The sequence below is a fragment of the Rhinatrema bivittatum genome, chromosome 4 (assembly GCF_901001135.1).
Source record: "Rhinatrema bivittatum chromosome 4, aRhiBiv1.1, whole genome shotgun sequence".
Taxonomy (NCBI): domain Eukaryota; kingdom Metazoa; phylum Chordata; class Amphibia; order Gymnophiona; family Rhinatrematidae; genus Rhinatrema; species Rhinatrema bivittatum.
In genome coordinates, this window is record NC_042618.1 from 304,260,038 (window position 1) to 304,285,093 (window position 25,056).

General features: G+C 41.8%; 1 protein-coding gene across 1 annotated transcript in view; it reads left to right on the forward strand.

The window, feature by feature from the left end:
* Positions 1–25,056, forward strand: part of DNAH9 (dynein axonemal heavy chain 9) — a 1,128,006-nt gene that overhangs the window by 87,445 nt on the left and 1,015,505 nt on the right. The window contains exon 5 of the mRNA XM_029600235.1: positions 545–756. Coding sequence (XP_029456095.1) covers positions 545–756 — 212 coding nt within the window. The remainder of the gene's footprint in view (positions 1–544; positions 757–25,056) is intronic.

Sequence of the window (25,056 nt, forward strand, 5' to 3'; positions counted from 1 at the left end):
CCGCCCCAGAATGCCCATGCCCCACCCACATTCCTCCTCTTTTTTTTTTTTTTCCCCAATGCGGCATATTCATGCATCGGTACTTGTGTGCTTATGTGGGTGGCTTATAAAATCCGGTGGACATGTGCTAGATGCACATCTGGCTTTTAAAATTAACCTTTTTGTGTACAATACTCTGGTGATACAAGAGTGGTGGAAGCTCTTGATCCATGCTGAGAGATAAAGGAGCAGGGGGTGGAGAAGCTGAAAATTCATTTTTTGGAGCAATAGGGCACGAGGGGTTGGCAGAAGAGCTACTAAATGAATTGTAAGCATTGTCGCTTTTAAATGAAGGTAAAATGTTATCTCTGGAAGCCTTTTCTGCCAGGTTTGTTTATATATTTACTTTCATTGTATTAAAAATTATTATAGCTATGACTTCTACCTAACAGAGTAATACAGCCAAGAAGTGAGGGTGCAGGGTGGCAGTAAAGGTAGTCAGTCAAAATGACTTCTTTTGGAAGATGTGAGCCATACCTGGTGCTTTCTTGGGTTTTCCTTATAGCTCTGACAGAGGCTCAGGACATCAATCTGCACTTGAAGCCACTAAAGCGCCACTTTGAGGATATTGAAAATATGGAGTTTAATGAGGTGAAACCCTTAATCAGGCCTCTGCTGCATGTCGTGTGCTTAGTATGGGCTACATCCAAGTATTACAACACACCTGCTCGGCTCATTGTGCTTCTGCAGGAAACCTGCAACCTGCTCATCCAGCAAGTAAGTGCCCCATGTTTAAGGCTGGCAGTGTCCCCTCTAGAGGGTAGGGAGGTGAAACAACCTAATCAATGACTGGAAAATGGTTGAGAAAAAAAAGCAAGAATAAAAGGGTAGAAAGTTGTCCTGATCTGAAGCTGTTTTGCTTAGTGCTTAAGACTCAAAGGAATTTATTTGAAGGGTTGAACTATTAATGTTTTTATTTGTATAATGGAAAGTACTTTAAGAGCATGAATTAATTCTGATTGTAGCTTCAGTGTATATTTGAGCATTGGGAAAACTATTGTGAAAGCTTGAATTAATCCTGTGTATAGATTTAAATTTAATTCTGAATGTATTTTGGTATTGAGATAGTAATTTTGAGACAGTGCAAAAGTCACTTGCCTGCTCTGAGAAGGTGAGAGCTGGTTCCTGGGCAAATAATCACTGGTATCTTGAATCCTACTTAATCCATTTAAGACTTTTAGTATATAGAATGTTACTACTATTAGGAGGAAAATTTCCTAGCTAAGTCAATTAGGATTTACAATAATGTGCAATTAAACTTGATTTTAGTAATTGACTACTTTTAGTCCTATTGTAGGTCATTGACAAACTAGCAAAAAATGCATAATAAAATTGAGCATTTAAATGTGATTAAGCATTCCCTTTGGCAAGGTGTTAGCTCTAGGGTATAACAGTGGCAATCTGGGGGAACTGCTTTGCATCTCTCATGGTGCTTGAAGCCTTCAGTCATTCTTCATGCTGCTTGGCCCCCTTTATCAGTGCCTGTCTTTGAGGTTTTACTTCCACCTTTTCTGTCTTGTCGAACATAAGATATGCCATGCTGGGTCAGACCAAGGGTCAATCAAGCCCATCATCCTGTTTCCAAGAGTGGCCAATCCAAGTCACAAGTACCTGGCAAGTACCCAAACATTAACTAGATCTCAAGCTACTATTGCTTATTAATTTAATAGCAGTTAGAACATAAGATATGCCATATTGGATCAGACCAAGGGTCCATCAAGCCCAGTATCTTCTGTCCAACAGAGGACAAACAAGTCACAAGTACCTGGCAAGTACTCAAATATTAAATGAATAGATCTACTGTCACCACATCCTCTGGCAATGAATTCCAGAGCTTAATTATGTGTTGAGAGAAGAATTTTCTCCAATTTGTTTTAAATGAGCTACTTGCTAACTTCATGGAGTGCCCCCTAGTCCTTGTATTATCCGAAAGAGTAAATAAACAATTCACATTTACCTGTTCAAGTCCTTTCATGATTTTGTAGACCTCTATCATGTTCCTTTTCAGCAGTCTCTTCTCCAAGCGGAATAGCCCTAACCTCTTTATCCTTTCCTGATAGGGGAGTCATTCCATGCCCTTTATCATTTTGGTCGCCCTTCTCTGTACGTTCTCCAGTACAACCATATCCTTTTTTTGAGATGTGGCGACCAGAACTGCACACGGTATTCAAGGTGTGGTCTCCCCATGGAGCGATACAAAGGAATTATGAAATCTACAATTTTATTTACCATTCCCTTCCTAATAATTCCTAACATTTTGATTTTTTTTGTCTGCGACAGCACACTGGGCTGAGTATTTCAATGTATTATCCACTGACACCTAGATCTCTTTTCTGATTGGTATCTCCTATTGTGGAACGAACATTGTGTAACCCAAGCAAGGGTTATCTTTCCTTCCTTCTACTCTTCCTCTCTAAAACTAAGTAGAAAAAATGCCTAAGAAACAAAAAAAAAGCAATGCAAATATCCCTTTTTCAAAAATTAAATGAACAAAAAGATATTAATAATTATCCCCCTTCAAAGAAAGGTCTCTAGTTGAATTCAGCCAGGAAAACTTACCTGTTGTAGTTTAGCTCCTCCAATAAAGGCAGATTTGTTCTTAGCTGTGGTGACCTATATGCAGAGCTCAGATCCTGATCCAATTAACACAGGCAGTAAGCTCCTTTCAATGACCAAGCTTCAAAGAAAAAGCTGTCCCTTTGAACTACTAAATCCAAAGGCAGAAACAAAAAGGCAGTAGAACAAGGTAACCCCTTCCCTTCTACTCTTCCTTTCTAAAACTAAGTAGAAAAAATGTCTAAGGAAAAAAAAGTAATGCAAACAATCCCTGTAAAAGGAGCAAAGAAGTAGAAAAAGTGGGAAGTTTCTGGATTTTTTTTTCTCTAGGAACTTATCCAAATCTTTAAACCCAGCTACACTAACGGTCGTAACCACATCTTCTGGCAATGAATTCCAGAGCTTAACTATGTGCTGAGTGAAAAATAATTTTTTTGATTTGTTTTAAATGAGCTACTTGCTAACTTCATGAAGTGCCCCCTAGTCCTCCTGTTATCTGAGAGAGTAAATAACCAATTTACATTAACTTGTTCAAGTCCTATCATGATTTGTAGACATCTATCATATTCCCTCTCAGTTGTCTCTTCTCCAAGCTGAACACTCTTAACTAGGGATGTGAATCGTTTTTCAACGATTAAAATTATCGTCCGATAATTTTAATATTGTCTTAAATCGTTATAGAACACAATACAATAGAAATTCTAACGATTTATCGTTAAAAATCTTTAAATCGTGTTAGTGTGCACTAACAGAAAATGATACAAATTGACACTTTCCAGGTCAGTAAAGGTCAGTTAGGAATAAATATGTATTCCTATTGGCTGGCTGCCCTCTTATCTATTGATGTTACCAAGGTTCCCACTGAGGTGATGGTTGGGGGGATGGGAAATGGAAACTGTTGGTAGTTGACAAAAAAAGTAATGTGATCAGTCAATATGACTAGAACTTGTGCCCTATTCCTGATACCAGGGGTGTTGTGATCTTCCTGCACTCAGTGCCCTATCCCTGATACCAGGGGTGTTGTGATCTTCCTGCACACAGTACCCTATCCCTATTAATACCAGGAGTATTGTGATCTTCCTGCACACAGTGCCCTAACCCTGATACCAGGGGTGTTGTGATCTTCCTGCACACAGTGCCCTAACCCTGACACCAGGGGTGTTGTGATCTTCCTGCACACAGTGCCCTAACCCTGATACCAGGGGTGTTGTGATCTTCCTGCACACAGTGCCCTAACCCTGACACCAGGGGTGTTGTGATCTTCCTGCACACAGTGCCCTAACCCTGACACCAGGGGTGTTGTGATCTTCCTGCACACAGTGCCCTATCCCTATTAATACCAGGAGTGTTGTGATCTTCCTGCACACAGTGCCCTAACCCTGATACCAGGGGTGTTGTGATCTTCCTGCGCACAGTGCCCTACCCTGATACCAGGAGTGTTGTGATCTTCCTGCACACAGTGCCCTAACCCTGATACCAGGGGTGTTGTGATCTTCCTGCATGCAGTGCCCTATCCCGCCTGCATTACTAGTGAGAGGCTGGCTTCACAGACAGGGGGGAGCTGCCTGACCCTCACTCCTCCCCTCCCCCATGTCCCAGCCAGTGAATGGTGTGTGGGTGAGGGGGGGGGGGGAGGATGGTGAGGCTGAAACAGCTCCTTCCCTGCATTACTAGTGAGAGGCTGGCTTCACAGACAGGGGGGAGCTGCCTGACCCTCACTCCTCCGGGGTGTTGTGATCTTCCTGCACACAGTGCCCTATCCCTGATACCAGGGGTGTTGTGATCTTCCTGCATGCAGTGCCCTATCTCTATTAATACCAGGAGTGTTGTGATCTTCCTGCACACAGTGCCCTATCCCTAATACCAGGGGTGTTGCGATCTTCCTGCACACATTCTAGTCACATTGACTGATCACATTACTTTTTTTGTCAAGCTACCAACTGTTTCCATTTCCCATCTCCCATATATTGTCAGTGGGAACCTTGGTAACATGAATAAATAAGAGGACAGCCAATAGGAATACATATTCATTCCTAAACTGACCTTAACTGACCTGAAAATGTCAAATTGTATCATTTTCTGTTAGTGCGCACTAACAATGGTTAGTGCGAACTAACTCCCGTTAGTGCGCACTAATCGGAAAAAACGATTTTAAACGATTTTTTAACTAAAAAATCGTGCCAAACACGATTTTCTTCTCCTGCCAGGCGATTTCAATCGTTAAGACGATAGGGGACACGATTCACATCCCTACTCTTAACCTCTTTAGCCTTTCCCCATAGGGCAGAGTCGTAGGCTCTTTCTGCCACTTTTGCTGCCACTTTCCAGTCTCCTCAGTCTTTTTAGGTGCCTTGGAGTTCTTTCCCCCTTCTTTTGATTTCTTATACAAGTTTTAAAACAATTGATTAGAAAATCCCTATTCTGAAGTCCAGCATAGGCTGAAAATTTCCTGGAATGCTTCCCCCATTGACTTTAATGGCAAACAAAAAGAAATCAAACTAAAAAATGAGGTTTTTTTTTTAATTCATTTTGAAACTAAAAGAAAGGAATTAGGATTCCCATGAAATTAATTTTAAAACTAATTATTTTTTTCCTGCTGCACATGCGTAATAGGTAAACATGGCTTAATAGGAAAGTGTCAACATGGCTTTAGCAAACAAAAATTTTGCTTTACCAATTTTAGATTTTTTTGAATGTATAAATAAACATGCTCTGTAGATAGAGGAGATGGTTAATACAGTGTATTTGGATTTTTGAAAAGCATTTGACAAAGTCCCTCATGACAGACTCCTCAGGAAATAAATAAGTTACATGATAGGAGGCTGTGCCCTATTGTGGACTGGTAACTGGTTAAAAGACAGGTGGTAACAGATTAATGCCAAATGGAGAGAGGTTATTCGTGAAGTGTCCCAGGGAGATGGACTTGGAACTATGCTGTTTAACATATTTATAAATTATCTGTAGATCTGTTTCTTACTCTCTGTAGCACTAGCTTTCTTTAGTCTACCTGGCTATTGTTTTATGGACTTTTTCTCCAGGTATTTGTCCAAACCTCTTTTAACTCCAGCTGTGTTAGTCACCTTGACCATGTCCTTTGCTAACAGATTCCACAACTTAACTTTGTGCTGATTGAAAGTACTTTCTACAGTTTGTTTTCAATCAGTGGCTAGTTTCATGGAATGTCTACTTGTTTTAGTAATTGAAAGGATAAATAACTGTCTTTTTATAAATTTCTATCATGTCCCTCTTTCATCTATCTTTTTTCTCAGCTGAAGAGCTCCAGTCTGTGTAGCCTCTCATCATAGGTTAGTGGCGGTTGGTCACTCACTTTTCATGGGCATGAATCCACCCATATGCCAACCAGACCTGTCCCGGGAAGTGTGTTGTGTGCTGGGTGCCAAAATCTGGCATTGCATAGAGAGTGCTGAAAATCGTAAAGCCTACAGATCACCATCTTTTGCTCATCCATGTTGGCATGGAAGCTGTTGCTAGGTATTACACAGAACATTTCAAATGGGTCTTCATGACTGTTGAAGAGGGTAAAGCAAACAGGAACACAGATGGTATTCTTCTCGGTCCTTTTGTCAAAAAATAAAGGCCCAGACAGGGAAACTCGCATTCTGGAGATGAATGAATGGATGTGTAGATGGTGTTGAGAACATTTTGGCTTTCCGAACCATAGAGAGAGTATCTGTCTATAAGGGGCACAACGTCTTCCAGAAAAGAATGACAAATCTACTGAAGAGAGCTTTAAGCTAGGATCATTGGGGATGGGTGAAAAAAAAAAAAAGTCCTAAGGTAAGTAAAAGTACGTAAACATTTATAGAAAAAATATGGGAAGGGGAGACACAGAAAAAGCTACATGGAAAGCCATGCACACTAATGCTCATGGTATGGGAAATAAAGTCCAGGATCTAGAGGCAGTCATGCAAGAAGCAGACTTGGATAGTAGTAGCTGTCACAGAGATGTGGCATATGGAAAATCACGCCTGGGAAATAATTATACTGGGCTACAATGTATTTAGGAAGGACAAGGTAGAAAGAAAAGGAGTGGCGGCATACTATATATATATATATATATATATATATATATATATATATATATATATAGTAGTAGCTGTCACAGAGATGTGGCATATGGAAAATCACGCCTGGGAAATAATTATACTGGGCTACAATGTATTTAGGAAGGACAAGGTAGAAAGAAAAGGAGTGGCGGCATACTATATATATATATATATATATATATATATATATATATATATATATATATATATATATATATATATATATATTAACTCCAGCTCATTTATTACTATATATAGATAGTAATAAATGAGCTGGAGTTAACCAATGGGTACTCGAAAAACAATGTTATACAAATAATTTGAGTACTCACAAATATTATGTAAACATTTTCAGTAACAACATTTTTATTGTATCATATCTTTAGACTAAACTAAGAGAGCATAACAATGTTTTTAAGACCACTAAATGGTAATCACCTGTTATAATGCATCCCCTTCTTACCACTCATTCATAATAATAAACCAAACTTACTACTGAGCTCAACACACACACACACCCTAAAACTCATACACACTATATTAAAACAAATTGCTTATCTCTGAAGCTTACTAAATTAGCATTATTACATGGGGATATACATTTAACTGTAAATACAACAAATAGACACAGTTTACAAAAGCAATCAAACCAACACCGTTCTAGAGAGGAAATGTTCCTACTCATTTTTTTTTAAAGTGCTAAAGCAATAACTGTAGGGCCTAAATGTCCAAATGGTGGTTCCTCCACAAAATTCCAAAACTGCAATTCCAAACTTTTAATTACAGTCCCCGCAAGATTTCTACCTTTTAATTTCAGTCCCGGTGTTAGAACAAACTATAGGGACTAAATGACCAAACAATTTTTCTTCCACAAGGTTCCAAACATATAATTATGGTCCCCACAGGATTACAAACTTTTAATTTCAGTCCCAACAAAAGCCTAAGCTTCATTAGGGGATTTTTCAAGAACCAACATGTCACAGTAGGTAATTGAGCCCAAGTGCTTAGCCAAACTTCTCAGATTTTTTCCATGTCGTCACAGATATTTGCAATAATGTATTAGTCTCATTCACATACTGTAAAAATTACAAAAGACTCAAAATTAAAACCTTACTACAAGCTGTCTGTTAAAACCAATCAAATGATGTATTGTATCCAAACCTCCACTGTAAGCAGGAGAGGGGTGGTATCTTGTTCATTAAAACGCTCCTCAAAGCGTGCTACTTAAACAAATTACTTCATCTTGAAAACGCACGTTGCCACCATAAAGAAGACACATCATATATTTTACATTTTGGATGTTAAATTCATAGGTATAGTATCTAAATAAATCTTAAATCTCTATAACTCCTGAAAATAATTAGAATTGAAACAGTGTACCTTTATCAAATGGAGATGTGATTTCTTTCTACTCTTAATAAAATAACTTAATCGATCCACTAACCGGAAGCTCGCTTTAAATATACATAGCTCAGTCAACATATCCAACTTTATTAGCACAAAACCCAGGCGGAATAGACTATATCTAATAGCCTCCCATTCGATTGCTTTATTAAGCCCCTGGGATTGAATCGTATCTCAGTTGAAAATATATTATTGTTCTCTGCTTTGTAGCTGAAGGGAAATATTACACCCTTTCTGCTATGAATTACTTGTTGAATAATAACTTATTGTTTGTACTGTATGATTGCATTGTAACCAATGCTGCACTAAAGGTGCTTCCAAGTTTCTTTATGCAAATACAGCTGGAGCGTTGAATGATTCATGTCTTTTTTTTTTTTTTTTTGATGGCTGTAACAGATCTTTCGACAAATAAGGCATGCTTAATAGCCCGTTTGATTATCTGCCTAAAGCACAAGTTCATGTGCTTTGCGGAATGGTTGAATCTCTAAGATTTTAATTTACAATTTACGTTCAGCAGTAGTAACTATAAAGTGTGGGGTTTTTTGTTTTTTTTAGACACTGTGATCTATAAATGAGAAGGTACACTTTCCATAATTTTATCATAAGTCGACTGACATACCTTGCTGTCTTTCAATAGCCATCATCCTCGCAAACTCAGGGAAAGCATCCCGAATGGGCAATTTTTGATTTTGGGTCTGTACCTCTAAGGAAAACTTTAAAAAATCAAATAGAACACATGAGCTTACCAGAACTCCTTTAAATTTCCTTAATACAGTCAGATGTACCCTATCCAGCTCTATCACTTTAACTATTTTTAATTTACCTAGCTCCTCATGAACACAGTCTTCTAATAATCATTTGAGGTTTATCTTTCTACCAATCCTGTGTCATTTTCTGTGGTCCTGTTGCTGGCCATTCCTCAGTAAACACTGAATAGAAATTTGTTCAGCAAGTCTGCATCTCATCATCCGCCTCAACATATTCCTCCTCTTCAGAGTCTCACAATACCACTTTTGTACTTCCTATCACTAACACATCTATAAAAAAAAAAAAGGTCTTTACCTCCCATTTTACCATATCAACTATTTTTAATTTTATTTTCTTTTTTGCTCTGACTACTAGCTTCCCTCTGCTTTTCCAGATATTGTCACCTGTATTCCTCTTTCTATGATCTGTTGTACTTTGATTGCTAATGTCCTTGCCTTTTGAGCTGCTACTTTAGACTAATAATAGTGTTACACTTGGGCTCCGGTCAGGAGGCGTGAACACCACCCAGCAGGGTGGCTCCAGGTGGAGAGAGACAGGAAGCTTAGAAACAGTGTCTGGTTCCAGGCTGGGTCAGGGCAGGCAGCAATAAGCAGTGTCTAGTTCAGGCTGGGTCAGGGCAGGCGGCAAGGAGCAGAGTCTAAGTTCAGGCTGGGTCAGGGCAGGCGGCAATAAGCAGTGTCTGGGTCCAGGCTGGGTCAGGGTACAGTAAGCAGGGCAAGGCAGGTCAGAAGGCCCGTAGGCCACACACACACAGAAGGCCCGTAGGCCACACACCATAAGCGGGGCAAGGCAGGTCAGAAGGCCCGTAGGCCACACACACACAGAAGGCCCGTAGGCCACACCCCATAAGCGGGGCAAGGCAGGTCAGAAGGCCCGTAGGCCACACACATACAGAAGGCCCGTAGGCCACACACCATAAGCGGGGCAAGGCAGGTCAGAAGGCCCGTAGGCCACACACACACAGACAGAAGGCCCGTAGGCCACACACACACAGAAGGCCCGTAGGCCACACACCATAAGCGGAGCAGGGCAGGTCAGAAGGCCCGTAGGCCAGGTGAGAACAGCGAGGAAGGAGGCCCGAAGGCCGCGCAAGGCTAAAGCAGGGAGCCCAGGTGAGCTCGATGCCGAAGCACCGAGGCAACTGTCAGGCAGGGTTATAAGGACACACCCAGAGCACAGAGTGGACAGATAAGATGGACTGGGCCTGTCCGGAAAGCCAGCACTAGAGGGACCCCTGGTGGTGAGGCGGTTGCACTGCAGCCAAAACTGTAACAAATAGCATCCCCTTTTTCTTACCTTTATTTACTTACCTAACAAAAAGATTAGCTTCCCTTTCAATGTTTACTTTTAGGTTTCCCCACTGCTCCTCTTCTTCTCCTAGATTTTTCTGTACAACTAACAGTTGTACAGTTGTACGACTTTGCTTCGGTGTTTACTGAAGAGGATGTTGGGGAGGTACCCGTACTGGAGAAGGTTTTCATGGGTAATGATTCAGATGGACTGAACCAAATCACGGTGAACCTAGAAGATGTGGTAGGCCTGATTGACAAACTGAAGAGTAGTAAATCACCTGGACTGGATGGTATACACCCCAGAGTTCTGAAGGAACTAAAAAATGAAATTTCAGACCTATTAGTAAAAATTTGTAACCTATCATTAAAATCATCCATTGTACCTGAAGATTGGAGGATAGCTAATGTAACCCCAATATTTAAAAAGGGCTCCAGGGGCGATCCGGGAAACTACAGACCGGTTAGCCTGACTTCAGTGCCAGGAAAAATAGAAAGTGTTCTAAAGATCAAAATCACAGAACATATAGAAAGAAATGGTTTAATGGAACAAAGTCAGCATGGCTTTACCAAGGCAAGTCTTGCCTCACAAATTTGCTTCACTTGTTTGAAGAAGTTAATAAACATGTAGATAAAGGTGACCCGGTAGATGTAGTGTAGTTGGATTTTCAGAAGGCATTTGATAAAGTTCCTCATGAGAGACTTCTAGGAAAACTGAAAAGTCATGGGATAGGTGTCGATGTCCTTTCGTGGATTACAAACTGGATTAAATGGACAATTTTCTCAGTGGAAGGGAGTGGGCAGTGGAGTGCCTCAGGGATCTGTATTGGGACCCTTACTTTTCAATATATTTATAAATGATCTGGAAAGAAATACGACAAGTGAGATAATCAAATTTGCGGATGATTCAAAACTGTTCAGAGTAGTTAAATCAAGAGCAGATTGTGATAAATTGCAGGAAGACCTTGTGAGGTTGGAAAATTGGGCATCAAAATGGCAGATGAAATTTAATGCGGATAAGTGCAAGGTGATGCATATAGGGAAAAATAACCCATGCTATAGTTACACAATGTTAGGTTCCATATTAGGTGCTACTACCCAAGAAAGAGATCTAGGTGTCATAGTGGATAACACATTGAAATCGTCGGTTCAGTGTGCTGCGTCAGTCAAAAAATGGAAACAGAATGTTGGGAATTATTAGAAAGGGAATGGTGAATAAAATGGAAAATGTCATAATGCCTCTGTATCACTCCATGGTGAGACCGCACCTTGAATACTATGTACAATTCTTGTTGCCACATCTCAAAAAAGATTGCGATGGAGAAGGTACAGAGAAGGGCTACCAAAATAAGGGGAATGGAACAGCTCCCCTATAAGGAAAGACTGAAGAGGTTAGGACTTTTCAGCTTGGAGAAGAGACTGCTGAGGGGGGGGATATGATAGAGGTGTTTAAAATCATGAGAGGTCTAGAACGGGTAGATGTGAATCGGTTATTTACTCTTTAGGATAATAGAAAGACTAGGGGGCACTCCATGAAGTTAACATGTGGCACATTTAAAACTAATCGGAGAAAGTTCTTTTTCACTCAATGCACAATTAAACTCTGGAATTTGTTGCCAGAAGATGTGGTTAGTGCAGTTAGTATAGCTGTGTTTAAAAAAGGATTGGATAAGTTCTTGGAGGAGAAGTCCATTACCTGTTATTAATTAAGTTGACTTAGATGATAACCATCGCTATTACTAGCAACTGTAACATGGAATAGACTTAGTTTTTGGGGTACTTGCCAGGTTCTTATGGCCTGGATTGGCCACTGTTGGAAACAGGATGCTGGGCTTGATGGACCCTTGGTCTGACCCAGTATGGCATGTTCTTATGTTATTAATTCCTTGGTATCTCCATCCTACATTTTAAGTTAGTTTTCCTGAAGTGTAGGACTCTTGCCTTTGAATGAATTCTCACCACCTGCATCCTAATACTGAACCACATCTAGTGATCACTAGATCCCAGATAATCAGCCACTACAACATCAGAAACACTCTCCTTATTGGTAAGCTCCAGGTCCAGTATCGCCCCCTCACATGTGGGTTCCGTTATCAGTTGGCAGAGCAGTCCTCCCTGCAAAGAATTCAAGATCTCTCTGCTTCTAGAACACACACTGCAGCTGGCATGTCTCAATGAACATCCAGCAGATTGAAATCCCCTAGCATTAATGCCTTGCTTTTCACTGCAATTTTGTGAATGTCCTCCATTAAAATCTCTGTCCGTTTCTTCTGCGATAGAGGTCTGTATATCACACCAGTATAGATATTCTATTCCCTTTTCAGATTGCCTTCCTCTTTATCTCATAAACAAAAAAAAACATATATTTTTTTTTTTGCTAAGCCCATCAAACGCTTAGCAAAATAGCCCAGCTTTCAAATGTTTATAAAATGCCTTATAATGAAATTGTCTGAGTTCTGTCTATAAAGAGTTCCTTAAAGGTATATTTACAGAATGCACACTTGTGTGTCTCTTAGACTAGGATCTTGATTGGAAGGAATCACTAAAAGAAACCTATCTGAGGATCTCAATGATCTACTGGGCAATAAATCTGGAAGCACATTCTGCAAATATGGGGGACCCATCTCCTTCAAAACCTTAAGTAAATGCTATTACTTGAAACAATTATTCAATTTGATCGATCACCCTTCTATAGTATCATCAAAGTGGTTTACAATAAAACCCATTAATGTAGCTGCTTTAACATTGGAGTGATTATGGTTCCTTGAGCTACAAGGTATAACTTGCCACAGCCTTTTGTAGCATCTGCAAAACCCTCAGCTGATTACTAAGAAGGCCAGTGTAAAGAAAATTGCAGTAATCAGTTGTCATTAAAATAAATACCTGGACAATACTGTGGAAATCATTCCTTGACAAAATATATTTTTGCAGATAAAACCAAAATCTGCAACAGGAAAGGCACTCAAATGTGGAAAACATAAGGAAACTTCTAGCAAAGCTTGAGGGATGGTTTAGAGCCAGGTAGCTAAGATTTAATGTTTAAAACTGCAGAGTTGCACATTTGGGGTGCACAAATCCAAGGAAGTTGTACAACATAGAGCAGCTGTGGGCAGCCCTGGTCCTGGAGTACCACAAACAGGTTTGGTTTTCAGGATATCCACAATGAATACATATGAGGTATATTTGCATTCACTGCCTCCACTGTATGTAAACATCTTATGTATATTCTTTATGGATATGAAAACCAGATCTGTTTGTGGCACTCCAGATCTAAGGGGTGAACTTTTTCGAAGCATGAAACAAGTATGGGTTCTGGGGGTGATTTATATCTAATGATCTCAAGGTGGCTAAAGGTGGATAATGCAATGGATATAGCCAGAAAAGGTACTTGGGTGTAGAGGGAGAAGAATGATTAGCAGAAAAAAAAGGTGATAATGCCTTGTATTATTCTGCACCTTCAAAAGGATATAATTGGTTGAAATTGGCCGAGAGGGTGGCTACTAAAATAGCCAGTGGTCTTCATTCTAAAGCATTTGGGGTCAGACTTGAAGTTCTAACAAATATACCCTAGAGGAAAAACGGGATGGGGAGAGATGACAAGACATTTAAATACTTCTGAGTTGTCAGTGCATAGGAGATGGGTCTTTCTTAAAGGAAAGGATGCGCTGGAATGAGGAAGTAATGGGATGAGGGTAAAAGGAAATAGATTAAGCAATACTCTAAATAAATATTTCTTTGTAGAGAGGGTGGTGGATGCATGTAACAGCCTTCCAGTGGAGGTGATAAGGACAAAGACAGTAGCTGAATTAAAGAGAGCATGGGATAAGCATAGGGGATCTCTGAAGGAGTTGCAGGGATTATAGAGCTGAATAGCTGGTATAGAATGGCAGACCCAGATAGTTTGCATTTCTTTTTTATTGCCCTCATGTTATATTTCCTTTATCATTTTTGTTGTCCCCACTGCACCTTTTCTAGTTCTGCTAGGTCTTTGAGATGGAACGACAAAAGCGGTACTAATTTAAAAAAAAAAAAAGTGGTTGCACCATGGATCAGTACAGAAGCAATATGATATTTTCCATTCATTTTCAGATAATTTCTAAGTTTCTATTTGCTTTATTGACTGCCGCTGTACACTTTGCTAGGATTTCAATGCATTGTCTTCAAGGACTCCAAGATCCTGGGTGTTGACCTTCAGTAAAGAACTCAGCATTGTGTGCATGTATGTGGAATTATTTTTCACCGTGTACATCCCTTTACACTTTTCTTCATAATTTCATTTGCCATTCAGATGTCCAGTTTTCTAATCTCACAAGGTCCTTCTGTAGTTTCTCACATATGCTGCTGTTTTAACAACTTTGAATAATTCTTGTCTGCAAATTCAATTAATTCATTTGTTCCTTTTTCCAAATAATTTATGAATGTTAAACAGCACAGGTCCTAGTTTTGATTCCATTGGAAAACTGATCATTTAATCCTACCCTCTGTTTCCTGTCTTTTTAAACAGTTGCCAGTCCACAAAAGGACACTGCCTCCTATCCCATGATTTTTTAATTTCTTGAGGTGTCTCTCATGAGAGACTGTCAAATGCCTTCTGAAAATCCAAATACAATATCAACTGGCTCACCTCTATCCACATGTTTGTTTACAACTTCAAAATCTCTTTATTCACTATTTCTCCCCTCAATAAGCCATGTCTAACTGCATGACCAGTAATTTTGTTTATAAGAATAGCTTCTATCATTTTCCCAACACTGACATCATATAAAATCATAAGTAAGGTGGAACAGGTAAATAAAGGACAGTTACTCAAATGCTACAACAAGGGGACACTCCTTGAAACTTATCAACCAGCAGATTTAAAGCAAATTGTAGGAAGCATTTTTTTTTCCACTCAATGCACAATCAAGCTGTGGAATCTATTGCCAGAAGATGTGATCAAGGAGAACATGCATATGAGGTTTTAAAAAAGGTTCGGATAAGTTCCTGGAAGAAAGGTCATGGCTATCTTACCCCTAGATTCATCAAAATGCTGTAATATCGCAGGCCTCACAAAGATGACATTTCTACTATGTTCTCTCGCCCTAGCTTGATGGACTCTATAACAGGTATCATCAAGCTAGGGTTAGATAACATAGTACACAATTTCATCTTTGTGAGACTTTCCTTACTCAAAATAATGCCAAATCTTCACTGATGTGTACTGTGCTGTTAGTATGTCTCACTATGCATGAAAAACTGGCCCCTAAACTACCACCAACACCTCATCTTGGGCTATTAGCTGCCAGTCCTATAGGCATATAAAATAGTTGCATACTGTGAAGGCCTCCCCAGAGGTGCGCTCTTTCTTTCTCTCCACTCCACTCCACTCTACTCCCCCCTCAAGCCCAGTAATGGCTGAAATGCAATTTGAAAAATTTATCACAAAGTGCGTTACGGCTGTTTCGGTCATATCGCACAGGAAAAAAGTGTAGTTATTTCTGGTGTTAAAACCGTATGATAGCATGTTATGCTATCGTACAGTGCAATATATAAAAGCTAATAAATAAATTGACCTTCATTTTCATAAATCCTGCCCAAACTCCTCCCTAATCCCGCCCCTTCCCAAAATTTTTATTCGCTCTGTGTGATAGTGCTATTATCACGTGCTTTAATGCCATAATGCAATTTGATGAACGTCCCTGTTAGAGAGTGAGTAATGTGATATACATTCATTTTTAGGTATCTGCCGACTTGTGGCCTTCCTTGGTCTCTGTTGCTGGTAGGATGCTGGTTTTAGTGAAACTTAGTCTGAACCAGCATGGAATATCTCATGTTCTTAAGATGAGATGTTTGCCTTCATGTCTAAATGGTGCTGTGAATAAAGCTGGTAGAGCCTAAAAAGTGCTCTTTAAAAATTGGAAAATAATTCTTAATGAGAAAAATAAGGTAGAACATAGGTACTGGCAAATTAGGTATATAACACATTTAATATGGTGAAATAATTTGCGCAGAGACTTGCCAAAGCAGCAACAATACATTGAAAGGTGAATTTTAAAAGCCCGGTGCACACATTAATTAGGGGATGCATGGAGAAGTCTGGGTCATGCGTGCCAACTGTATTTTAAAAAGTCCTCAGATGTGCATGCAGTGGATTTTACGTGCATAACTGAAAAGTTTCCAAAAAAAGGGTGGGGTGTGGTTTGGACAGGGCAGGAGCGTTTTGGGACCTGACCAAGAGATGTGTGTGTAAATACTTATGTGCCCCAATGTGTGGACCGGATGGTATACACCCCAGAGTTCTGAAGGAACTAAAAAATGAAATTTCAGACCTATTAGTAAAAATTTGTAACTTATCATTAAAATCATCCATTGTACCTGAAGACTGGAGGATAGCAAATGTAACCCCAATATTTAAAAAGGGCTCCAGGGGCGATCCGGGAAACTACAGACCGGTTAGCCTGACTTCAGTGCCAGGAAAAATAGTGGAAAGTGTTCTAAACATCAAAATCACAGAACATATAGAAAGACATGGTTTAATGGAACAAAGTCAGCATGGCTTTACCCAGGGCAAGTCTTGCCTCACAAATCTGCTTCACTTTTTTGAAGGAGTTAATAAACATGTGGATAAAGGTGAACCGGTAGATATAGTATACTTGGATTTTCAGAAGGCGTTTGACAAAGTTCCTCATGAGAGGCTTCTAGGAAAAGTAAAAAGTCATGGGATAGGTGGCGATGTCCTTTCGTGGATTGCAAACTGGCTAAAAGACAGGAAACAGAGAGTAGGATTAAATGGGCAATTTTCTCAGTGGAAGGGAGTGGACAGTGGAGTGCCTCAGGGATCTGTATTGGGACCCTTACTGTTCAATATATTTATAAATGATCTGGAAAGAAATACGACGAGTGAGATAATCAAATTTGCAGATGACACAAAATTGTTCAGAGTAGTTAAATCACAAGCAGATTGTGATAAATTGCAGGAAGACCTTGTGAGACTGGAAAATTGGGCATCCAAATGGCAGATGAAATTTAATGTGGATAAGTGCAAGGTGATGCATATAGGGAAAAATAACCCATGCTATAATTACACGATGTTGGGTTCCATATTAGGTGCTACAACCCAAGAAAGAGATCTAGGTGTCATAGTGGATAACACATTGAAATCGTCGGTTCAGTGTGCTGCGGCAGTCAAAAAAGCAAACAGAATGTTGGGAATTATTAGAAAAGGAATGATGAATAAAACGGAAAATGTCATAATGCCTCTGTATCGCTCCATGGTGAGACCGCACCTTGAATACTGTGTACAATTCTGGTCGCCGCATCTCAAAAAAGATATAATTGCGATGGAGAAGGTACAGAGAAGGGCTACCAAAATGATAAGGGGAATGGAACAACTCCCCTATGAGGAAAGACTAAAGAGGTTAGGACTTTTCAGCTTGGAGAAGAGACGACTGAGGGGGGATATGATAGAGGTGTTTAAAATCATGAGAGGTCTAGAACGGGTAGATGTGAATCGGTTATTTACTCTTTCGGATAGTAGAAGGACTAGGGGACACTCCATGAAGTTAGCATGGGGCACATTTAAAACTAATCGGAGAAAGTTCTTTTTTACTCAACGCACAATTAAACTCTGGAATTTGTTGCCAGAGAATGTGGTTCGTGCAGTTAGTATAGCTGTGTTTAAAAAAGGATTGGATAAGTTCTTGGAGGAGAAGTCCATTACCTGCTATTAAGTTCACTTAGAGAATAGCCACTGCCATTAGCAATGGTTACATGGAATAGACTTAGTTTTTGGGTACTTGCCAGGTTCTTATGGCCTGGATTGGCCACTGTTGGAAACAGGATGCTGGGCTTGATGGACCCTTGGTCTGACCCAGTATGGCATTTTCTTATGTTCTTATGTTCTTATGTGCCATGGTCCCCTGCTGCATAATTTTATTTCTGCTATGGATGATGATTAAGTTATAAAATAAAAGAATCAAGCCATTTCTGAGAGGTTTAAAGGGTCTGGGGTAACGGGGGGTGGGGGGGTGTAGGTTAGCAAACCAGGGGGATTTGGAGGACCTAGCTGTTAACTGGGTGAACTGGTAAACTGGCAATGCTGTGGGTGTGTGCTCCTCTTAAAATCATCTGACTTGCACGGTAGAAGCGGGATTTGCACTTCCATTCACGTGCCCACTTAAAATTTGTTGCACGTGTGCATGGCCAGGCTATTTTATAACATGTGCCCATATACACTTGCAAGTTATAAAATGACCACATTCCTGGGTGTGCACCAATGCACACTTGCCAGTCTGCACCTGCGCCAGTTTGAAAGTTTTTCCCTTTTTCTCAGTGGACAAGTATTATATGCAGTCTTCACACAGAGGGGATGTAATCAGATTGACCTTGGATTGCAGCAGTGATACCAGCAGTTTCTGGAATGCTCTGTGGAGCATGTGCAGGATGTCTCACATGGTTGTCACATGGAGCACCTCTTGGTTTGTCTTTCTGTGACTATCTTGATTCAGAAATGCTAAAGCGAACTTTTTCGGCGAGGCCTTCATCAGTTCATTTCCAGTTTTCCCTCTTAGGTTTTTCATTGAAGTCTAACATTTTCTTGCTCTATTCACGACCACATTTTTGCATTTATATTTGTGCATTGGTGGATTTGTCAGCTTCATTTTTCTGAAAATTGGGTCATTTGGAGTTCCATATTCACTCACTGTCCAGATAAAGTTAGCTAGATAAACTTATCTGGCTGATTTTGGAGATATATTCAATAGTGTAGCTACAATATTGAATATAGCTGGCTATCATAAAGTTAGCTAGTTAACTTATTCTGCTAACTTTAGGATAGCTCTTTGGCCTGACCAGACAGCCAGATAAATAATCTGGCTAACTCTGAATATCAGACAGATAACTTGGCCGGCTAACATAATTCCTCCCAAAATGCCCTCAGAATATCAACTAAATGCTGAAATATTCATTTAGTCAGATAACTTCTGAGTTATTCTTCTAAATGCTTCTGAATATGGACCTTTGTATTTTTGTCTTGGCCATATTTTCAGTGATGCACCAGCAGGAGAAAGTGGCCAGCAACTTAGAGATGCACCCGTGTTTCAGCTGCGTGTAATGTCTGTTACTAACCCCTACAATGTATCTGTGCTAGGAACGATCTTTGTTTGTGGTACTTGTCAAAAGATTTCACCCAGTGGTTTCATGACAGGCAGGAGTATATAGGGATGCTCTTCTGTTAGATGAAATCCTATCCACTTGCATCAGCATTGTGGCATCAACCTTAAAGGTCTCTGGAATTGCACTGGATGCTGGTGATGCATCAGTCCTCTTCAAAGTTGAGTACCATGTACCATGGAGATAGAGCATCTAGCTTCTCTCACCCAATGAGAATGAAGGACTCCTCTTCATTTGTATCATGTTATATGCCAAACATGCTTATGGCGCTTCTCCATGGTCACTAGAATACTATACTTAGATTTTGTAAAAAGTATAATTTTTTATTGCAATAGAAGGATGCCAAACCGACCAACCAGTATCTCATCTGTATACATGAACTGATCCTTCTTTTATAGGTAAAATACAATACAGTACTAGGTCAGAAATTCTTAAGTTGCGTGACCACCTGGAGTATCATTTACATAGGTTGTCATGTCAACTCCATGGTAAATTATCCCTAAATTACCCTGACCAGTTCTCAAAGTTGGGGCCCATTTACCATCACTCTTTAGATAATCCTTTGTTCTGTTAAAATCTTGCTGCTCAGGGCAATCTTCATATCTTAAGCTGTGTTTACAGATGCCCCTGAAATCGACATTCTAGCCTGAGGTTCTGACCATTGCCTTCTGCTCTTGTGACCCTATAATTAGGCATCACAAATTGTCGCCAGCTTCAATTGCTGTCCAGATGTCCTTGGAATTCCTCCAGGTCAGGCCTCAGTAGGGCATTTAAAGTTCACATAGCCAGAAAGGTTAAGATAGCAGAGGATTCTGGGTCGGTTGCCACCTCCATGTTGATCTCAAGCTCAGGCACACATCAGTCAGCATACAGATACACCGATATAGAGAATAGAGTAAAGATAAAGAAGCAACAGTTCCCTGTACGTACCAGGATCAGTCCAGACAGTGGGTTATATTCCCTGTCCAGCAGATGGAGTCAGAACAAAATTCCAAGGGGGCGGTCCTATATGACCTCATCCCCTGAACCTCAATCCTCAGTAATTTCTGACTCCAGCAGATTGAGCACGGAACTAGCTAGTCCCCAGTGCAGGATTTCAGGTTTTTAGGCCTTTCCTGTTTTCTTTGAGGGATCAAGAATTAAAAAAAAAAAAAAAAAAAAAAAGATTGAGGATTATTAGCCTGTTTTAACTTCTCAAGTTTCATACTGTACTGACAGGAACTTGCTGGCTAGCTGTTTCTCAGTCTTTCCTTTGCTTTCTTTTCTTCTATTTTCGGTGCTTGGGGTACGAGCGGCAATCTGTAGTGCTCTGGCACAGAGAGCGGGTCTCCGGTGGGTTCAACAATTACTCACCTCACAGGATCTTCCAGACTCCGAAGCTCAACAGGCAGACAGGTTGGAGTCTGTGATGGCTTATGGGGCAGATGCTCTGTATGATCTCCTCCGTGTCCTATCTAGGTCCATGGTAGCTGCTGTATCGGCACGTCGCCTCCTGTGGTTACGTAACTGGTCGGCGGATTCTTCCTCCAAAACACGTCTTGGTTCCTTGCCCTTTAAGGGTAAGTTTCTTTTTGGTGAGGATTTGGATCAAATTATTAAATCACTGAATGAGAATGCTGTGCATAAGCTTCCAGAAGACAGACCCCGGGCTTCCAGATCGTTCAGTTTCTCTAGAAATCGTTCCCGGAACCAGCGTCGTGCACGGACAAATAGACAACAGCAAGCTCCACGGACACCTTCATATCGTTCTCAGGGATGGAACCGGTCCTTTCGTGGACGCAGAACCGGCAAGGATGCTCCAGGACCCCGCGCTGTTCCGAAACCAACTCAATGATGCCAGGTTGACCCACGAGCCGACCCCTCGGGTGGGAGGCCGGCTCGCTCTTTTTTACACAGAGTGGGCCTCCATCACGTCGGATCAGTGGGTTCTGGATATCATAAGGCACGGTTACGCATTGGATTTTGTCCACGTCCCCAGGGACAGATTCCTTTTCTCTCCTTGCGGCTCCGCTCAAAAACAAATAGCTGTTCGACAGACCCTGCAGCACCTGATAGCGTTGGGAGCAATAAGGCGGGTTTCCGCCAACGAGTTGGGTCGGGGGCATTATTCCATCTATTTCTTGGTTCCCAAGAAAGAGGGAACGTTCCGTCCCATACTGGATCTCAAGTCGATCAACAAAGTGCTACGGGTCCCTCGTTTCCGCATGGAAACTCTACGTTCAGTGTTAGCGGCGGTTCATCAAGGAGAGTTTCTCGCATCTTTAGATCTCACGGAGGCGTACCTCCACATCCCGATTCATTCGGACTACCAAAGATATCTTCGATTCAAGATCCTGGGGCAACATTTCCAATTCCGGGCTCTACCGTTTGGTCTAGCAACAGCACCGCGGGTTTTTACAAAGGTAATGGTCGTGGTGGCGGCGGCTCTCCGCCGAGAAGGGATCATGGTTCACCCGTATTTGGACGATTGGCTCATACGGGCGAAGTCTCGGATCAAGGGACTTCAAGCTGTGAACCGGGTCGTTTCTCTGTTACAGTCACTAGGATGGATAATCAACTACAACAAGAGTCACCTCATGCCCTCCCAGTCATTGGACTATCTGGGCGTCCATTTCGATACGAGGGAAGGAAAAGTGTTCCTACGGCTGGAAAGGGCACAAGCCTTAAGGATGCTGGTGCGGCGATTCATGTCTCTATCGGATCCGACAGCCTGGGACTACCTGCAAGTACTAGGGACCATGGCATCCACGATCGATCTAGTCCCGTGGGCTTTTGCTTATCTCCGACCCTTGCAGAAGGCGTTGCTGTCCCGTTGGAAGCCAGTCTCACAGGATTACCAGGCGGTCCTTCCGATTCCATCGGAGACCCGGCTCAGTCTCGGTTGGTGGTTAGATCCCCAGAGCCTAGCCAAAGGAGTCTCTCTAGAGACACCGGACTGGATAGTGGTCACCACGGATGCCAGCTTAACCGGATGGGGAGCGGTCTGTCAGGCGAGCTCCATCCAGGGCACTTGGACGCAGGAACAGAGGCAGTGGCCCATCAATCGTCTGGAGACCAGAGCAGTCAGGCTTGCCCTGAAGGGTTTTCTACCGCTAGTCCGTCAGAAAGCCGTCAGAATACTGTCAGACAATGCAACTACGGTATCGTACGTCAACCGGCAGGGAGGAACAAGAAGTCGGCTGGTAGCGTGGGAAGCAGAGCAGCTGATGCAGTGGGCAGAGTGCCACTTGCTTCGACTAGCGGCTTCTCACATAGCAGGCGTGGACAAAGTAGAAGCGGACTTCCTAAGTCGCCAGCGTCTGGATCCCGGAGAGTGGGAACTATCCTTGAACGCGATGGAGCTGATAGAGCGCCGATGGGGGAAACCTCACATGGATCTCATGGCCACAGCGAAAAACACAAAAGCTCCTCGCTTTTTCAGTCGCAGACGAGAACACGGCGCGGAAGGAGTCGATGCTCTGGTTCTACCGTGGCCCAGGCACGTTCTTCTATATGTCTTTCCTCCATGGCCCCTGGTGGGGAAGGTGCTCCGACGTATAGAGTCTCATCCAGGTCCGGTGGTTCTTGTAGCTCCGGAGTGGCCACGTCGTCCCTGGTTCGCGGATCTTCTCCATCTAGCACGCGACGGCCAATTACGTCTCGGTCATCTACCTCGTCTTCTCAGACAGGGACCCATATTTTTCAAGGAGGCCGATCGCTTTTGTCTTGCGGCCTGGCTTTTGAAAGGTGCAAACTGAGGTGTCGGGGATATCTGGAATCGGTGATTTCCACCCTTCTACGTGCCAGAAAGACGTCGACCTCCGTAACGTACGTGAGAGTCTGGAAAGTCTTTGAAGATTGGTGTATTGCTCGCTCCATTGTTCCGGGAAGTGCATCGGTGGCTCAGATCTTGGATTTCCTTCAGTCAGGTCTGGAGATGGGTTTAGCCTACAACTCCATTAGGCTTCAGGTGTCTGCGTTGGGAGCTCTGCTTTACAATGGTAAGGATGCTCTTCTCTCTTCGCACCCAGATATTATTCGTTTTCTCAAAGGTGTGAGACAACTGAAGCCTCCGTCTAGACCACCTTGTCCGTCCTGGAATCTTAACTTGGTTCTCCGGGCTCTGGGTGAGGCACCTTTCGAGCCGTTGAAGGCGGCCACTCTTAAGGATCTCACACTTAAGTCCATTTTTCTGGTGGCAATTAGTTCAGCTCGGCGTATCTCAGAACTGCAGGCTCTTTCCTGCCGAGAACCTTTTCTGCGATTCTCGGATGACGGAGTTTCTTTGAGAACGGTACCTTCCTTCCTTCCGAAGGTTGTATCTTCCTTTCATTTAAATCAATCGCTAGAACTTCCCTCTTTCGCGGCGACGGAACCAAGACACCTACAGGTTTTGGACGTCAGGAGATGTCTCATGCAATATTTGACGGTCACCAATGATTTCCGTCTCTCCGATCATCTCTTCGTTCTTTGGTCAGGCCCCAGAAAGGGGCACAAGGCGTCCAAGGCCACCATTGCCAGATGGTTGAAATCTGCAATTTCCTCAGCGTATATAGGGGTTGGACGTCAACCTCCGATGGCAGTTAAGGCACACTCCCTTCGGGCGCAGGCTGCTTCGTGGGCAGAAAATTCTTCTGTTTCGACACAGGAGATTTGCCGGGCGGCCACTTGGAAGTCTCTCCATACTTTCTCTAGGCACTATCGTTTGGATGTGCGGGCCCCTGTTTTTGGGTCCTTCGGCGACAGTGTTCTTAGAGCAGGGCTTTCATCGGCCCACCCAGTGTAGGGAAGCTTTGGTACATCCCACTGTCTGGACTGATCCTGGTACGTACAGGGAAAAGAAAATTATTTCTCACCTGCTAATTTTCGTTCCTGTAGTACCAAGGATCAGTCCAGACGCCCTCCCTGTTGTTTTGTGGATGGTTTTTGGGATACGCCTCTGCTCTTTTTCTCTCTACTTTTCTGTATACTACAAAATACCTTGGGGCTCCAGGGTTTTTTACTTGAACAGTTTTCTGGTTTGCAAGTTTCAAGTTTTTACTTATTTAATGTTATTCAAAGTTCTGAAATTTCAGTATTTTATTCTATATGTTCAGTTCTTGATCCCTCTGTCTCTTCTCTTCTTGGCTTTGTAAGTCTAGTTACTGAGAATTGAGGTTCAGGGGATGAGGTCATATAGGACCGCCCCCTTGGAATTTTGTTCTGACTCCATCTGCTGGACAGGGAATATAACCCACTGTCTGGACTGATCCTTGGTACTACAGGAACGAAAATTAGCAGGTGAGAAATAATTTTCTTTTATCGGTCTTTGTCAATTCAGTGCTTAGAGCAGGGAGATTCTAGCTACTCTACATATGTTCTCCCAGGTATCCCTACATAGAGGGCTGCTCACTCTCTAGGGATGCGTATTTGGCTGATCTGATTATAAAATTTGAACCAAAGAGTTGTTTTGGTTCAAATCATCCAAACTGAATAGGTACAACCTGCCCCCTCCCTCCTCTCCCAAAAAAAAACCCAACCCCAAATCATTTTTATCTTATTTGGTTCAGTCCTATTAGAGTATAGGGGAAGCAGGGCTAGACAAAGTGAATCCCATGGAAGATAGAAGCATGTTTCCACATTTTTTTTAAATCTGCCTAGCTGCATGGATTGACTTCATTTCAGGTGAAAAATGAAACGAAGAATACTTTGAGCAGTCAGTGACTTTTTTTTTGGTTTTTTTTGTCATTTCTCTGTTGCATCTTTGAGAGAAAGAGGGCAGATTTTGAAGCTCCTTGCTTCAAAGTTCCAAAGTTAAAAGATAT